General features: G+C 44.5%; 6 protein-coding genes across 8 annotated transcripts, besides 2 other annotated features; 3 read left to right on the forward strand and 3 right to left on the reverse strand.

The window, feature by feature from the left end:
- Positions 1–937: 937 nt before the first annotated feature.
- Positions 938–2,573, reverse strand: TSTA_075030 (cytochrome P450 monooxygenase, putative). The gene is made up of 2 exons (XM_002341471.1): positions 1,188–2,573; positions 938–1,133 (listed from the first exon to the last, which is right to left on the reverse strand). The coding sequence occupies exons 1-2, from the start codon at positions 2,539–2,541 to the stop codon at positions 997–999; spliced, it is 1,491 nt and encodes a 496-aa protein (XP_002341512.1). The 5' UTR covers positions 2,542–2,573; the 3' UTR covers positions 938–996.
- Positions 2,574–3,035: 462 nt separating this feature from the next.
- On the reverse strand, positions 3,036–5,177 carry TSTA_075040 (GABA permease, putative). Of its 3 annotated transcripts, XM_002341472.1 has the most exons (7): positions 4,931–5,177; positions 4,791–4,861; positions 4,613–4,726; positions 4,463–4,545; positions 4,008–4,409; positions 3,630–3,955; positions 3,036–3,574 (listed from the first exon to the last, which is right to left on the reverse strand). In XM_002341472.1, the coding sequence occupies exons 1-7, from the start codon at positions 5,072–5,074 to the stop codon at positions 3,140–3,142; spliced, it is 1,575 nt and encodes a 524-aa protein (XP_002341513.1). In that variant the 5' UTR covers positions 5,075–5,177; the 3' UTR covers positions 3,036–3,139. The 3 variants fall into 3 exon arrangements, with proteins under 3 accessions (XP_002341513.1, XP_002341514.1, XP_002341515.1); XM_002341473.1 differs by having other exon boundaries at positions 3,036–3,955; XM_002341474.1 differs by having other exon boundaries at positions 4,791–5,177.
- A 438-nt stretch (positions 5,178–5,615) lies between these two features.
- On the forward strand, positions 5,616–7,361 carry TSTA_075050 (uncharacterized protein). Its single transcript, XM_002341475.1, has 5 exons — positions 5,616–6,040; positions 6,126–6,230; positions 6,305–6,532; positions 6,601–6,743; positions 6,804–7,361. Exons 1-5 carry the CDS (start codon positions 5,843–5,845, stop codon positions 7,327–7,329), a joined length of 1,200 nt encoding a protein of 399 aa, XP_002341516.1. The 5' UTR covers positions 5,616–5,842; the 3' UTR covers positions 7,330–7,361.
- A 4,492-nt stretch (positions 7,362–11,853) lies between these two features.
- TSTA_075060 (uncharacterized protein) lies at positions 11,854–12,437 on the forward strand (the record flags this gene model as incomplete). Its single annotated transcript, XM_002341476.1, has 3 exons — positions 11,854–12,003; positions 12,055–12,263; positions 12,332–12,437. 3 exons carry the CDS (start codon positions 11,854–11,856, stop codon positions 12,435–12,437), a joined length of 465 nt encoding a protein of 154 aa, XP_002341517.1.
- A 124-nt stretch (positions 12,438–12,561) lies between these two features.
- TSTA_075070 (uncharacterized protein) lies at positions 12,562–14,333 on the forward strand (the record flags this gene model as incomplete). Its single annotated transcript, XM_002341477.1, has 4 exons — positions 12,562–12,582; positions 12,636–12,958; positions 13,021–13,394; positions 13,450–14,333. The coding sequence occupies 4 exons, from the start codon at positions 12,562–12,564 to the stop codon at positions 14,316–14,318; spliced, it is 1,587 nt and encodes a 528-aa protein (XP_002341518.1). The 3' UTR covers positions 14,319–14,333.
- Positions 14,334–15,059: 726 nt separating this feature from the next.
- On the reverse strand, positions 15,060–15,635 carry TSTA_075080 (uncharacterized protein; the record flags this gene model as incomplete). Its single annotated transcript, XM_002341478.1, has 3 exons — positions 15,060–15,433; positions 15,483–15,521; positions 15,594–15,635. The coding sequence occupies 3 exons, from the start codon at positions 15,633–15,635 to the stop codon at positions 15,128–15,130; spliced, it is 387 nt and encodes a 128-aa protein (XP_002341519.1). The 3' UTR covers positions 15,060–15,127.
- Positions 15,180–15,533: a mobile genetic element.
- A 43-nt stretch (positions 15,636–15,678) lies between the features above and the next one.
- Positions 15,679–15,728: part of a mobile genetic element that runs on past the window's edge.

Below are 15,728 nucleotides of genomic sequence, written 5' to 3' on the forward strand. Positions count from 1 at the left end.
TAGCGCTACTGCCCGCTCCTTCATTACTATAATAAAACAGTTTCCCGTTACTATTAGAAGTCTCCCTCTAGCAGCAGCCGACCATGTCTTGCAGAAGTCTATACTTGTAATACCCGCCTGGCATAATACTCGTATAGTTGGCTCCTACTAACCTAGCTCAGTTCCCGCAATATGCCTTTATACTTAGAAAGCGGTGCGTTGTGTCTGTCCAGATTGATAAGTAGCTCGGTCTCAGTGTAGGCCTTGCCCTTAACACATCCGGCAACCACTTTTCTGCTAGCCTTAACAACTTCCATTAAGAGCACTTAGGCTTCATTCCCGCCCTCGTTGAGATAGCTTCATCACTTAGTTCATAACGTTGGAGGTTCTATCTCAATCTGAGCTGGCTGAACTCGAGGGTGCCCTGTCACTCTCCTAGAACAGGTTCGTGTCAAGCGGTTTTCCTATCCTAATATCCCTCTTGCGATCACTTTGGCTTTCGAAAATGCGCCTAGGCATATTTCTATACGGTAGTAATCGAAAGAATCTCGCGTTGCCTCAGCCGATCTTTCAATCAACTGCTCCACCGACGTGGAGAGGTTTTTCCATCGACAAGTACTCGCTTCGCCTAAGCATCATCTGCGGGTAACTTCGATTGGGTAATAGACTAATCCTGGTTTGGTTTAGCTCCGTGCTAACCACTTTAGACTTGACTCGATAGAAGAAGCGCGGGACCCCCGAACCCCCGGCCCAGAAACACATCCAAATCATGGCCCTTTCCGGGGGATTCCGTAGACCTTAAACTCCACGTAACGTGACCGATGATCCACGACTAGGATTGCAAATCATGAAGCTATTCGTCGTCAATAATAATACTCTTACTTCGACAATCCTTCGAGGATTGACATAATATATTTTTAGGTGTCAGAACTACTACAAAGGCAGTCTTAGGTGTGAAACCTTTGAGACCTTTATGCATACTGGTTCTAATGATCAACTAGAAGGCTAGAGGTATCTCTATACGGCTATAAATTGAAGAATCAGCTTGCGCCCCTTCGGAGGAGCAATATAATTGTCCTCCTGTTCAATTCCCTCGTCATTTACAATAGAAGTGGTGAAATTAGTGTAGATTGTGGCAATAACAAGTTTAATCACTGTTACACCTTGAATTAGTGCTACTCGACACTCAGTAGGACTAATTCACGTACCTTGCAGAGCAAAGTTGCTCCCTAAACACATCCTTCCACCACTACCAAAGGCCCAGAACAAGCGTTTCATTGCTTCGGAAGTGCTACTATCGGGATTGAGCCAGCGCTCGGGGAGCCATTCATCCGGGTTAGGATAGACATCCGCTATGCGGTGCAATGAAAATGCGGAGCTGCTGACAATTGTTCCGCCTGGGATATTTGGATATCCTTCAATGGTTACCGGCTGAGAGGAGAAGGGAACAACTCGAGGTTGTGGGCCGGGCACTGCTGTATGCAGGCGTAGGGTTTCACGGATTATGGAGTCCAGCAGCGGTAGATTATTCAAGGACTGTGTAGATGGTAGTGAGCCATCTTTCGCTTTCTCTCGTGATGCGTATCTTAGAGTCGGCGAGAGACCTAAGAGTTCCACTCGAAGACGCGCTTGAAGGGCAGGGCGTTGCGATAACTCCCACAACGTGTAGGTCAATGAGATGCCCGATGTTTCATGTCCAGCAATAAGGTGATCAAGCATCTCCGAAGCTAACATGAGCCTCTTCCTCTCCCAAATCTCGGGGTTCTTCTGTAGACTCCGATAAAATTGCGCATACACCACCGGCTGAGTGCCTTGATCACTGCTTGCTTTCCCCTCTTTTAGGTCATTCGTAACCTTATCGCATAATGCAAGACACCATTGCTCAAACTCGCCGAAACTGCGTTCCTTGGGGTGCGAGACCTTGAACTTCTCATACATGTCAAGCCAACATTCACGCTTGGCAACGTCGTGGATAAAGTCCGTCCCATACTTCGAGCCAAACAGGTATGCCGAAGTAAAATCCTGACCGAGCCCTTGCAGTAACGGAAATACATTGATTGCCTCCCGCTTCTGAGCCAGTTCGCCCAAAAGGGGTAGAAATCGGTCTACCACAATAATAAGCGAGACTCTCTGTAGGTCTGGCGAGTTTTGCAGATACGACTTGGAGTAGACGTTGCTAAGCATGCGCTTCCGGATAGAATGTGGCTTATAACTCTGGGTGCTGACTAGATTATCGGTGCCAAAGTTGACAAAGATATCACTGTACCATTGGGTTTTCTCAAAGCCGCCGGTGTAGATGGTCCGCAGACCATCGATGGAATTGACGCTGAGCTCATTGGGACCTAGGCGAACAACAGGGCCGTGTTGCTGGTGAAGAGAGTAGATAGTCTTGACCTCGTTCCCCGTTTTGCGCTTATGCAATATCCACAGGGATGTAATGGGGGATGTGAAGTGCGCATTGGGGATTTTGGAGAGCGGTGAGATGATATATGGGGAAATGAAAAATTGATAGATTAGCCCAATGACTAGGACGATTATAGCAATTGTGGTTAATGATAACATTTTGCCGGTGTTCTCTATCTCCTATGTAGTACGAAGTAGTACGTACGAATCCAGGCAGAGATCGTGTTCTTAATTTCCCTGACTGGGTAATGATATTTCCGTCCCGCATCGACATCAGCGGGCTCAGCGTGCGCTAATGCACTTTGAAGTGCCCTAACTTTTACTTATTTTTAGACCCTGTTTAATGGGTTTGCAGACGCTAGGCGTACCGTGACCCATTAGACGCTTCCCTTTGGACAAGAATTTCCCGCTGCAGCCCCAACTTGCCGAATACGGAGTAACGGCTACAACGAGACAGGCTTTACCGCATAGCATGAGCCTTGCATTGGCCAAACCTGGACTCTCGAATGAGTTGTGCTACCGCCACATGTCAGATTTAGGTCTTTTCAGGGCAAATGAGTGAATCAGCACTTGTCAGGCCCGCAGTTGGAAGTCCCAGGAATTCAAACAGATTTAACACCTAGAAAAAAAAAAAAAAATGGAGCGGTTATATTACGAACGGTATATCTATTTCAACAGTTTATTTATTCGATACACGCCTATATCTCGTCTAGCCTTTACTCGGCGATGAGAGTTGAATACCAAGCACACCGTAGTATCATTGCTCTCTCTTCACCAAGGCAACCGGAGCCACGAATTTGTGTCTGCCTCCCAGCCAGTAATAAGCAGTGGCAAATACGATGATGCCCACATACATGACACCACTCCAGTTCATGGTGGAAGTAGTGACTGTACTAGTGAGGGGAAAAAAAGCAAAGACGAACACCGGGCACAAGTACACGAGAGCAGCAATGTTGATAGCCATACCCCATTTACCTAGTGACCAGCGATGTTCAGGCAGTGGTTCACGACGGATGCGCTTAAGAAGAAGGCAGCCGATAGAGATGATGTAGGAGGACATCAAAGATGTAATAGTCAACGAAACTATGGCGGTCAATGCAGCCGTTGAGCCAATGTTGATCAAAGAGAGTAGGGCAGTGATTGCCAGGGCGACTAGGACCGAGTTCAAGGGAATGTTCCAACCGGGATTAACCTGTTTGACTGGTTGTTATTGTGCATCTCGGCCGATCTTGCAAGTTTCAACTTACATGGCTGAAGAATTCGCCAAATGGTACACCGTTATCACGAGCAAAGGACCATAGCTGACGAGAGGCAGTGGCTACTTCAGTGATTGTACTAGCTGTTAATGTCACAATCAATATTGCAGTCATGACATTGGTAGCGGCGTAGCTGCCCGTGCTGTTAAAAAACACTTGAATAAACGGATAACCAGTAGGAGAGGTCAAGATACTGTCAACGTCGCCCAGTGTGAAACATATTGTGACCAGCATCACTAAACCAAGGACAGAATTGACCACAACCGCACTCATCATGGCTTTGGGAAGGGTTTCGCTGGCATTCCTGATCTCTTCGGCTGTTCAGCTACTGTTAGCTAATGTCCTTCCTTTATTGGGATGGATACATACACATATGCACAGCGCAGTCATAACCAATCATAGCGGTGATTGTTCCGGAAAATCCGACCAAGGTTGAGGTACCAAGACTATTCCAACCTCCATCGTTGTTAAATTGTGTAAAGACAGACTTGGCCGATGCACGCGGAGCCATGACCCAGAGAGGAATGATGATGGCAAAGAGGCCGACGATATGCAGGATCAAAATCAGGGCCTCCACCATTGGTAGTCTTTTGGCCAAGAATGTGTTGAAGAAGACGGAGAATGCGGTGATGGCAACGACCAAAAGAGTGCCATGCCATCGCTGAAATACGTAAGATTCGTCGTTGAGTACGATCAAGCCTTGGATGATGGTGCCTGTTAGAAATGCAATAGAGACAATAGCACATTGCCAGCCGGTTGCGCAGAGCCATCCTAATTATCCATTTGTCAGACCCATTCTCACCAGAGATTGAGAGTAGACTGACCCGTGACATAACTGAGGAATTTTTGACAGCTTTTCGGTGCGAATTCAGATACCCAGTGGTACTGTCCTCCTGAAGTGGGAGCCCTAAACGTAGCCTCATCATCAGCAACAGTCATTATTGGATAGATAATTATGAGCCAGTCCAGCTTACATTGATGCCATCTCTGCCAAACTTGCAAAAACAAGCAAGAAACCCACACATACAATGACAAACCCCCAAATCAACCCAGCAGTGCCTCCATCAGTAAGACCATCTGTGAGAAGACTTTAATCCTTTTTAGCAAACAAACCAGTTTTGAAAAGAGAACGTTTTCAAAGATAGAACCTACGTAAGAATAACCTCCCATGTCGCAATAAGAGTACAACCAAATCCCAGAATAGAGATGAATCTGAAGTTTCTCTAAGAATCTCTCTTATCAGCTCTGCTTGAATCAATTGCGTTTTTTTCTTCGTGTCAAGACTTCTTCACCCGTAGCACCTGCTCTCTTCCTAGAGCACTCATATCACGCTTATCGGCCCCATTTCCCAGATATTTGGCTGGGACATGGTACTGATTCATCTCCTCAACATCGGTCTGCACCCAGGCACTGCTTTTCGAAGTCTCCGTGTCCATTGTTGGATGTAGAGGTATTTCGTTCGATATGCTACTAATGAGGCCCTCTAACCGTCCCAGGGTTGAGAGGGATGGAAACCGTAAACGGCAGGGCGGATTACACGAGATAGAAAAAGAGAGGAAAAAAGAGGGAAATATCGAGCGGTTGGCCGGAGCTACCGAAGGAGGGGAGGAATCAATAGCCTCACGCTAGTCTTACCGGAACAAAGAAAAATGCAACACCGCAAAGGTAGTGCAATTAAATTTAATATCCTTTTCTCGGCTTCACCTTTTCATGTCTAAAAAATAAATTGAGATGGTTGAATGCGGGATAGCATCCGCTCGTCTGGGCTAGTCCAGACTCCATTGCATTCCAGCTCTCCTGTTCCTATCGACGTACGGAGAGTGCTACAAAAGGAAATCTGGAACCGGGGTGACTCGTAATCCCTATCTCTCCTAGACTCTAACACGCTTAATCCTGGCTTCGCTCTAAATAAGTATGGTGTAGAATAAGAAACATATGTGCATATAATTCAAGCACTGCTGAGCTCCGAGTCTTGGTAGGGAGTAGAGATTTTCCAAAATTCTACCACCTCGCACACCTGGTAAAAGGCTCAACAGTCTGGGCCTGCATACCCTAGGTAGCAAAGGAAGCGACGCCTATTAAGCTTAGCCTCCGGGACAGTTCGATGATTTTCCCCGTAGACCCTTCTTCTGGTATAATTGCCTTACCGGCGATGTTTCTTGCAAAAGTTTGACGGATTGGCGAAGTTTTACTACACTTATACCATGTCTTATGTTGTTGTTCCCCCAGGACAATCACCGCCTTTTGAGGTGGTCGATGACCAACATCATGGCGCATGGATTATAATTGCTACAGCGCTTGGGGTGGCCATCACCTTGGTGTGCTGGCTGATTCGACTATATGTGCGATTCGTCTTGACTTCAACTTTTGGTATCGCTGACTGGATATTGGCGGCTTCCTCGGTATGTCAGATATTTTCTATTTCCCCTGTACAGGAGAGAACGGTTCGGTTTGTATTCTAACGGTTCTAACGGGGAATTCCTGCAGGCTATGGCTCTGATACAGTCAATCATAATCTTGGCGGCAGCCCATTATGGATTTGGCACATCGATAGAGTTATTAAAATCTGACATTGTTGTGCGTATTCAGAATGTACGTCTATCTTTTTCCACGAATCTAATATTCTGGCAAAAAAAGACAAAGACTGATTGATGAACGAATTGAAGATGCTTGTCGCCAGTGATGTCTTCTATATCATCAGCCTGTACCTTGCCAAAATATCTGTCATGGCTATTTTACTTCAATTGACGCCACAGAGAAAACACAACCTTGCGTCATGGGTTGTAGGGGGTGTTTGCACGGCATGGTTCGTTGTGTCTGTTTTACTCATTACTGTTGACTGTGAGGTCATTGACAGGCCTGGGGAACCTGCTGCTGAGCATTGTACGAGTCTGGTATGTGAATCCGATGGTTTCAAGATCCGTCCTCAAAATAAACAAGATATTGACTTAAAGCGCTCTAGCTTCCTCGATGGCGGTTTATCACTGCCTTGGACATCATCACGGAAATCGCATGGCCTGCGCTCGCCATTACCGTCGTGTACGGTATTAAAACTTCTCTAAATCGGAAGATTGTCATCCTATCTGCATTTTGCTCTCGTTTACTGTAAGGACTTCAGTTGAAGAAAATAGCCCATCGCTTTTAGTTGACTTGGATTTTGGACAGAATTATCATCTTCACGGTGTTACGCTTACACTACGAAGGACCCGCGTTCAAATCACTCGATCCAACCCTCGCATTCATCGAACCGTACCTCTGGGCCGAAACTGCGATGCATTACTCTTTGATAGCGTGCACTGCGTTCTGCCTGCGGCCCTTCATGATCGCCGTGAGTACGAACTATGGCACTGCAGGCGACGAGTTCTTGACCAGCTCTGGAAGTCGGAATCGTACAGGCAAGATCAGTGGTAGCTACGCCATGAAAGCCATGTCACGCTCTTCGCGGAAGAAAGGCGGTGGCGGTAGCATGACCGGTAACAGTGCCCTCCGCTCAACTACATCAGCCGTCGTCGGAGAAAGATATGAAGGATATCTCAGTACTAGAGCGGGGCATGGCCCCTCGGTCGAGGCTACGAGGCGGAAAACGAGCGGTCATGATGCGAGCAGCGTTGGGAGCAATGAGAGCACGAAGATGATTATTCGTAAGGATATGGATTATATGGTGGAATACTTGCAGCGCCAGTCTGCGTGATATCGTGACATCCCAGTTATGTTGCAAAGAGTCAATGTCCTATCGTTATAAATAAGTGACTTCGGCTATTGGATACTTCGAAAGCTTTTGCTTATCGTTATAGATGATGTTCTTTGATAGGCTGATGTAGAGTATGCCTATTTTCTGTCAACAGTGTTTGTAATCTTAGACTATGCCTATTTGTCGTGATAAGTACCCTGTAAACCGATCGGCCATTATGGTCTAGTATTAAGTTAATCAGACTAAAATGGGCCATGCATTAGTTCATGCAAACAAAGAATTTCGATGTGCACTAAAGTAAGCCTAGAACAAAGGAAGAGCCCTTAATTGTGTTCAATGGAACATCTCGATTTGCTAGCCCTGCACGGAGTAGTTATTGCTTCACATTGCAGGTGGGGCAAGTCTCTATTCTTATTACTAGTTCGTCTCATCACATTGTCACGTTCAGGGAATGGTACGTATCATGTATGGTATTGTATCGGGCATGTACTCTGTAACTTTGTACACAATCAAGTTTTGTGTCACCTTGTTTCTCTCTAACACAGGTGATGCAGATAGTTACAATTAGCACCACGCATAAGCTTTTAAAAATAGGTTCCTGCAGACTGGAAGATTCTATAAATTCTTGGATTGGGACTTTCATCAATCGGTTCTAGATATTGTGAACCTGAGTGGGACGTGTAATTATATGTATTGTGTGTACAGAGTAGTATGGAGTATACGCTGGTGGACTATCTGGACTGCCATATTTGGATCGCCATTGGCTGACCCTCTGCGGGAAGTGTCTTACAGCTCCGCATCGGTTGGAACAAAGATATTCCGATACAGGCAAATAGCGGAGCTGAGAAAGGACCGGGCCGAACCATGGCCCGCAAATCAGTTGTCAAATGCCCCGCCTCGCTACTACTATGTATAGTACATAGTACGGAGATGGAACCTTATACTTAGATTTACCCAATTTCTGTAATACTCGATATTCGACATTCTACTGCTTTACCCAGGTTTTATCACTTTACCGTATGATTCCAAAAGACATGGATTCCTTCATCAATCATAGTTGGCGCCCTTGGCATTACAGGGTTCGCTATATCTAACATCAATCACCTTCGTGATCTTATTGGTAGCTGTCATAGGATGAAGGTCTTATGGGGAAAGTGTCCTAAGAATGGCAGAATTGCGAGATCATATCAACTTGTCTGTAGCCTAAACCTTCACTTCTCTTTTTCCTTTCTTTTCCCAAGCTTAGGGTTTTATTAGTTAGGACCTGTAAAGAATATGATATGATCATAAGGTCACGTGATGACTATTGATTCCGAGGCTAATTATAGTCTCACCCCTGAGTCGTATGTAACTAGATGAGCGAACAAGACAAGCAATACACAGAGATTTAACGCATCGAATCACCTCCTTATCAATACTTACAAGCGGCTGGTCATTGATCACTATTACTGGACGATATTAATCCTCTGAGTCTGTACGATCCATTCACCGATTTCCTTACAGGACCTAATAACACTCAGTTCGAAGTCTTAGTATTTTAACACTTCCTAAGCTTCCAACATCTAGCCGCATTGGCTTCTTTCGTTCATTTTCACCCGGAAATCGTCACCCCTCTAAGAAAATCTTTTCGTCGTTTCTACCTCGCACACTCTCGCGTGTTTGTGCGAGCATGTCTCTTCTGAAAATCCGTTTCCTCTAGCAAAAAGTTCTTTCGATCGTTTCTATCTCACACATTCTCGCGTCCTAGTGCAGGCTCGTTTCTCAGAATATCGTTCTTATTAACACGCAAAAGTCTTCGTTCCTCGATAACTGTCTAAGCTCCCAGAAACAGAGGCATCTCATTATTCTACTTTCGACTGAACTGCTCCAAATCAATATCGAACATATCTCAACTACAGCAACGAATAGCAATATATCTTACCATGCCAGACCAGGTAAACGCTGATCCTCCAGGAAATGCTAACTACCCAAAGCTTCCTGGAGCATGCTAGAAAAGCGCTTATGATCAATCCGACAGCTTAATATTAGATACTAGAACTGTCAATGAAGAATATCTAGACCAGATAAAAGGCTCTTTCTACAACTCATCAATTTCCTTTCGAAACAGAAAGTCAGATGGAACCCAAGAACTTATTAAAATCGTGACCCAGAGGACTTCGATAAATGCTGAAAACCCATCCTCAGAAGTAGTATCTCATGGTATGCGCTACCATCTGTATGGCTTCAGAAACAAAATCTGCCCTAAATAAATCTGAGAATAAGTTACGCACTGTACTTAAGCTCTACATAGAACAGAAAAAGAGGCAGCCTATTCAACTAATTAGTTGCAATGCAGCCAGAAAACTATTGACTAACTTGATTCTGAAGTTGCCTCACTTCACCATCTTACAGAGAAATGTGAGAAACTTAAACAAAAGTTTGTTCATGCCAAAGAAGCTATTCAAAAGATTACTCAAGCCTATCCTACTGGACGAGAATGCGCTAGCAACCTCGAAGAACGCCTCCGTATAGATAATTACTGAGACGTCGAAATCCGCTCTCCCAATAGACCCATATCTTACTGAGCTGGAAGATGTGATTATTCCAAGTATTGAAATACCTGGCGCCACACCAAATACTTATCCAGGAGCTATAGTAAATGTGGAAGCAATAATGATATGCTTTCATGAGACTTTGCCTTTGGGAGTGGGCACGAACGTTTGCTTCCTTGATACTACGGTTTACTCAGGAGAAAAAGCTGAATATAAGCCATGGAAGAATGCCGTGCTTAGCAAGCTTTACAAATCCACTGTGTTGTACCACATCTACCAATCAGGAAATAATTACATTCTGTCCAAACTTAATAAGGAACCCAGGGACTTTGTTGACGCATATACAGGAGCCTCTCTAGAAGCCACCCCAAAGGATCTGATTGACCTGCTAGATGATATTTATCTTGATCCAAATGAATACATTGCTGCTCGTGCTGAAATGAAGACCCTTAGACAGAGAGATGATGAAACCACCGAACACTTTCTTATGTGTTTCCAAAACATCAATATCCGTATGGGCCACCCTGAGAGTGATCCTAGTGTCATCATATGACTTCTACAGGAAGATTTGATATAATATTCGCAAGGATTTAGTCAGCGGCAAGGATTTTAAGAATTTTTGAGAATTATATACTGCCGCTTCTCTACTAGAATAAGATTACAAAATGGCTAAAGCAACTCGTCCGACACCTAAAAAGGGAAATCGAACAACTGGATCCCCGCAAAGTAGTATCAATTCTCATGGTAGCACTCTAGCCCCTGTACCCAGACAAACCCCTGTAGGATACTGTATAGATAACACCTAGAATACCAATATCAGACCTTAGATTAGGCATATTAAATCTCCTAAGGAACGTGAACGATTTCAACGTGAGAGTAAATGCTTGTGTTGCCAGCGTGCTGAAAGCCCCAGCATTCGCGGTCCTCTCAGTGCATATACGGCTTTCTCTAAAGATTGTTGTGCATTAAATCGAGCTCGTACCCCGATACTATTGAGAAATAACATACAAGCTATTCAAATTACTGAACCCGCTGCATCTAGTGGTGACGATAATGCCATTGAGACTTTAAATGCCTATCCCCTGGGTAAAGTCGCCTCCAGGGGTTGGTAAGCAAATATTATATATAAGAACTGACAATCAATCAATTCAATGATTACATTGACTATACCACATCTCTGCAGTCTGATAACGTCAAACCTACAAGTACCCTTAGTCCAGATATTTACAACGTAGTGAAATGATGCATCTTTGAACTAAAAGGAGGCAGTTTTGCCAATGAAGATCCTACTTTATTCTTACCTACTGTCACTAAAACCTGTCCTAATAATCTTAAGAATAGAATATGATTTATCTTCGAAGAAGTCAATTATACTCCGTCCAGTCTTTCTTCTACTACTATCCTAATAGATACTGGTGGGAGCAGTTCTTGTTACATTAGCAGCTCATAGGCGCATGCCCAATGATGAATTATACTCCCTTTAGCCAACCAAAGCCATTACTACTAGGAGATGGCTAAACGCGAATTTTCTTATTAAGAATTTCAATTTGTACCCGGGGTGCGGAACTAAACTATCTTGGGAGTCGTATTCAGCTCCCTCCGTACATTCTATTGGAGACAGGGTTATGGCCTTATTACCACGCACCCTGCGCATTTCTGCTAAAGTTCCACTATCTCCACATCAAGTGGTTCGGTGTCGCCAGACGACTTGGTCGCAGTTTCGCTTCGATAATCATCACTTCAGTTCATGCCAGCACTGCTAGAGTTGTAGAGTGAGGGTAATCGATTCCCATTTATGAAGGCTCACGCTACTTTAGCCCATTACCAGTCCTTTCCCACCTTTAAAATCCCGATATTCTTCCCACTTTCCAAATCATGGACCGTCATGTTTTGTTTCGTATCATTTCATTTGATATTCAGTTTCGTTACCGTCTTAAGCTTCCTGTATGGAAGTGTGTATATTTAGCCAAATTCTCCTTGAACGCAGACGATCATGGCTTGTGGTTGGTATTACGATTCGGACAACTCAAACAAAGAAGGAAGCTCAAACGAGGCAGAACCCTCTGATACTGATCTGACAGAGCCAGAAGATGGATTTGCTTCAGAGGTAGATCAAACAGACTCTGGTGCCGAAGACTCGGATGTTGATTGTCCGAAACTCAAGATGAGCTCTCTTTAGATGCTAACTCAATAGAGTACGATGGCAAACTCTTCTAATACTGAAGAGTCTGGGACTCTCTCGCATCAAGTTCTCAGCATTAAAAAACTCGCCATTTCCAAAAATCAGCGCTATGAAGGCCCAGGCGACAATCCCACCCAAAACCTCTCCGATATTGATCCGGATTTTAACATGTCTGGCAACACTAAGAAACTACGATCACGAGTGATTGATCGTTGGCATTGGTTTGTATTGTTCCTGTTCATATCATTATTCTCCAACTGATTTCGGGTACTAAATAGGTTCTGCAAAGTGAAAGTCAGAGAGAAGTGTCACCGCTTGAACTGGAGCAAACCGGAGGCCGCACTCCAAAGGGCATCTGCGGATTGGCTATATCGCTTTCTACATTGGTGCTGTAGACTTCGGCATGGAAAAAACAACCGAGTTTGTAAAGGCTATGGAAGTGCCAACTCTTCAAAGACAGACTGGAAGTATTTGCAGGGATATTATTAACGGGTGAAAAAGCGGAGGATGAAGAAGAGTATGGCAGCGCGCCTACGCACGGTATGCTATGTAGCTGTCCTAGCTTGATATCACTAGTAGCTAACGTGTTGTAGGGCATCACACAATTAATCGTTGAGTTCAAATTAAGGACACAGCGTCGTAAGAATGATCCGGTCTATATTAAGGACACGATTCCTTTCAACAAAACAGTTCTCCGAACACGGGAGAAACAGTTCTACCTAGGAATCCAGCGGATCATGTTGTGCTTAGCCTTGATGCTTGGCCTTTTCACTGCTGGTCGCAAAACTGCTATTCTTCGACTACAGTACAAGCATCTTCGTCTCAGCCTGCAGCGTAACCCTCATGGAGGCCCACCTGTACTTTCAATTGACATCGAGCCAGAGTATATTAAGGAACTCCTTGGGACCAAAGCATTGTATGGTATACCTCAACCCCTATAGGTAGCTAATCACCTGGTTGTTCTAACCTTGAGTGCAGAAATACTTTCTCTTTTCCGGAAATCATCTATGGTGTTTCACTCGTCTCCAGTCCCTATGTGTCTATTATGGGTCTACTGCTCCATGCCAATGCATTTAAAGCTAACATTAAGTCAATAGATGATTTGCGTCGACTGTTTGTGATGCATGGCTGCCAACAGCTAGAGTTACCATTGAAGAAAGAAATGGACGACTATTACTTATTTTGTAAAGTGGAAGAGACTGATGGTGAGCCACGTGTTATACGTGATCAACCCATGACTGATGGTGTTTTCTACGGAGCCATCAAATCTATCTCATTCATCATGGGTCTCTTAAATGTCTTCTTTTATCATCAATTTCGATATCGTATGAAGAAATTGCTAGACAAAACTGGTAAGTCGTTCTGCTTGAAATTCGAGATACCGTGCTTTCTGACATGAAGTGCTAGGGTGGGTTAGCGACTCTGAGTGTAACCTCATCATGAACCATGCGGACACTTCAACCTTTCTCAAACATTATCGCACACGAAATCATACTCAGATGCAACAAGTGGTCTTCGGTTTAGAGGCAGATCAGCGTTGGGATCGGGCTCTGAATAGCTTCAATCGAAATAAAGATAAACGCTGCCCGCGGTTTCTGGACGACACAGAAAAGGCTTTCGTGGAGAGTGAACTAGAGTTGCAAGAGGTCATCCGTGAGCTAGAACTTTTGCAGGATAACTATGAGCAGAATCCAGTCACCGAGCTTGCCTCAGAGCTCGCTCAAGCACAGAGCCGGGTTCTCAATACTCGTAAGAGACTCAGATACAAGCTTTTAGCTCAGATTCGGCGCGAGTTTGGACCGAAACAAGCAGTTATCGGCATTAATGAGCAGCTCGACGGCACAATCTTACAGGAAGATGATGCGGCTGAAGAAGATCTGCTGGACGATGACATGCCTCTTCAGCAAGTCAGACTTGTGGAAGGGCTGACGACTGTTCCGACCGTATGGACACTTGAAGGAGAATGGCAGCGTCGCAATGTGGGCGTAGAAGTCATTGTATTGTACTGTGATTTCCAGGAAGGCGGGCCCTTTCGGGGCCGACAGAAGCGAAAGCGAAATGCGAGTAATAACGATACGCATAAGAAAGCGGTAAAAAGGTCCAACAATGTAGATAATGACAAGTTGTCTATTGCGAAGAAAAAACATGAGCAGGATCAGAAGCACATCAAAACCGCTGAAACCCTTAATTTGCTTTCAATGCGGCAAGAAGTTCTCTTAGCATCAGAGTCTTCTCAGACATTTTCGGCCCAAGCATTTGAAGGATCAAATTTGTAACTTCTGCCCTGATGGAATGGAATATTTAGAATGGATGCATTGGCAGAATCACGCTGCTGCAGTTCATCGCTTGAATATCTGATTGAAATATTTATGAAGCATTGCATCTGACCTATGGAATCCAGTAAGAACTTGATTGTAGACCACTCTGTATGTCAACTTTCTTCGAGACGCATTGATTTTTGATATGGCATGTGATTCAGTGACTGCAGTTGGCGACGATTCGTCACATGCATATGCACGGGGGAGTGAGGGCTGACAAATACTTTCCTTCTTAGTCTTTATAGACCTGGGCAATAGACTAGTATAAGTTATATTATTTCCTCCAAAGAAATAGACACAGCGGATCATGCTCAGATTGATGATCAAACTGAAATAGCTAATCAGTATCTATCTCAGAGATTGAACGTTGTTTATGGATCAGAATGTCGACATCATTATATGATTCACAAATAAACACCTGCAGTTTACAGTAATGTATGATTCTTCCACCAAAAAAAGCCCTATTTCCATATTGATCGCTGTTGTTGACATCAGCTTCTTTCGCTAAGAAGTCTTACCACTGCCTCATGATCGTTTTGTAAGGCATACTGAAGTGCCGTTAATCCAATTTTATTACTAAGATTGGCATCAACTCCTTTCTCGATGAGAAGCCTTACTGCGGCCTCATAACCATCCTGTGATGCATAATGAAGTGCTGTTGATCCAGTCTGATTACTGATGTTGATGTCAGCTTTTTTCTCGATAAGAAGCTTTACCACGGCCTCATGACCGTATTATAAGACATGATAAAGTGCTGTTAATCCAGATCAATCACTGATATTGATATCAGCTCCTTTCTCGATAAGAAGCTTTGCCACGGCCTCATGAATCCTACCACAAATATCATACGCAGCATCGATCTGGTACGCTCCATTGAACTCCGAGGATAGCCACCGGGAGAAAGTGGTAGGCAAGCCGGAAGCAATACAAAAGAAAGCGGCCAGGATCATCACGGGGGCATTCAAGACCGTTTCAGGAGCAGCACTCGATATAGAGGCATTTCTCCTCCCGATTCGGATCCATCTAAACAAGATTACGGCGGAAACATATCTCCGGATTCTCTCTACACCTTCCTATAAAACTCTAGAGCAGAGTTGGAGGGAAGGAATCTGGGATGGCTACCTCAAAAGCTGGCACAATCTCCCGAGCAGATGGGGGCCACTAGAGCGACACAAGTACCGGTGCGAAACAATTTGGGGACCTGAAAGAATCAGGAATCTGGAACAGAGATACCCCTTCCTGACCCTTTCCTGGTGGGAACCACCAGGGACACATAGCTATCAACGCTGAGACAGCAAAGACCACCCATGACCAGATTCTCCAGCAAAACCCGGGTCTTGTTATATATACGGATGGCAGTGCTATTAA

This window comes from Talaromyces stipitatus, genomic scaffold, assembly GCF_000003125.1.
Source record: "Talaromyces stipitatus ATCC 10500 scf_1105507295523 genomic scaffold, whole genome shotgun sequence".
In the NCBI taxonomy this organism is placed as follows: Eukaryota; Fungi; Ascomycota; class Eurotiomycetes; order Eurotiales; family Trichocomaceae; genus Talaromyces; species Talaromyces stipitatus.

Coding starts and splice junctions, on each gene's coding strand:
- TSTA_075030 (XM_002341471.1), bottom strand. CDS start 2,541: ATGTTATCATTAACCACAATTGCTATAATCGTCCTAGTCATTGGGCTA. Junction 1,134..1,187: donor GAGCAACTTTGCTCTGCAAG/GTACGTGAATTA, acceptor AAGGTGTAACAG/TGATTAAACTTGTTATTGCC.
- TSTA_075040 (XM_002341472.1), bottom strand. CDS start 5,074: ATGGACACGGAGACTTCGAAAAGCAGTGCCTGGGTGCAGACCGATGTT. Junction 4,862..4,930: donor GAAGAGAGCAGGTGCTACGG/GTGAAGAAGTCT, acceptor AGAGATTCTTAG/AGAAACTTCAGATTCATCTC. Junction 4,410..4,462: donor ATTCCTCAGTTATGTCACGG/GTCAGTCTACTC, acceptor ATGGATAATTAG/GATGGCTCTGCGCAACCGGC.
- TSTA_075050 (XM_002341475.1), top strand. CDS start 5,843: ATGTCTTATGTTGTTGTTCCCCCAGGACAATCACCGCCTTTTGAGGTG. Junction 6,533..6,600: donor CTGAGCATTGTACGAGTCTG/GTATGTGAATCC, acceptor AAAGCGCTCTAG/CTTCCTCGATGGCGGTTTAT. Junction 6,744..6,803: donor GCATTTTGCTCTCGTTTACT/GTAAGGACTTCA, acceptor GATTTTGGACAG/AATTATCATCTTCACGGTGT.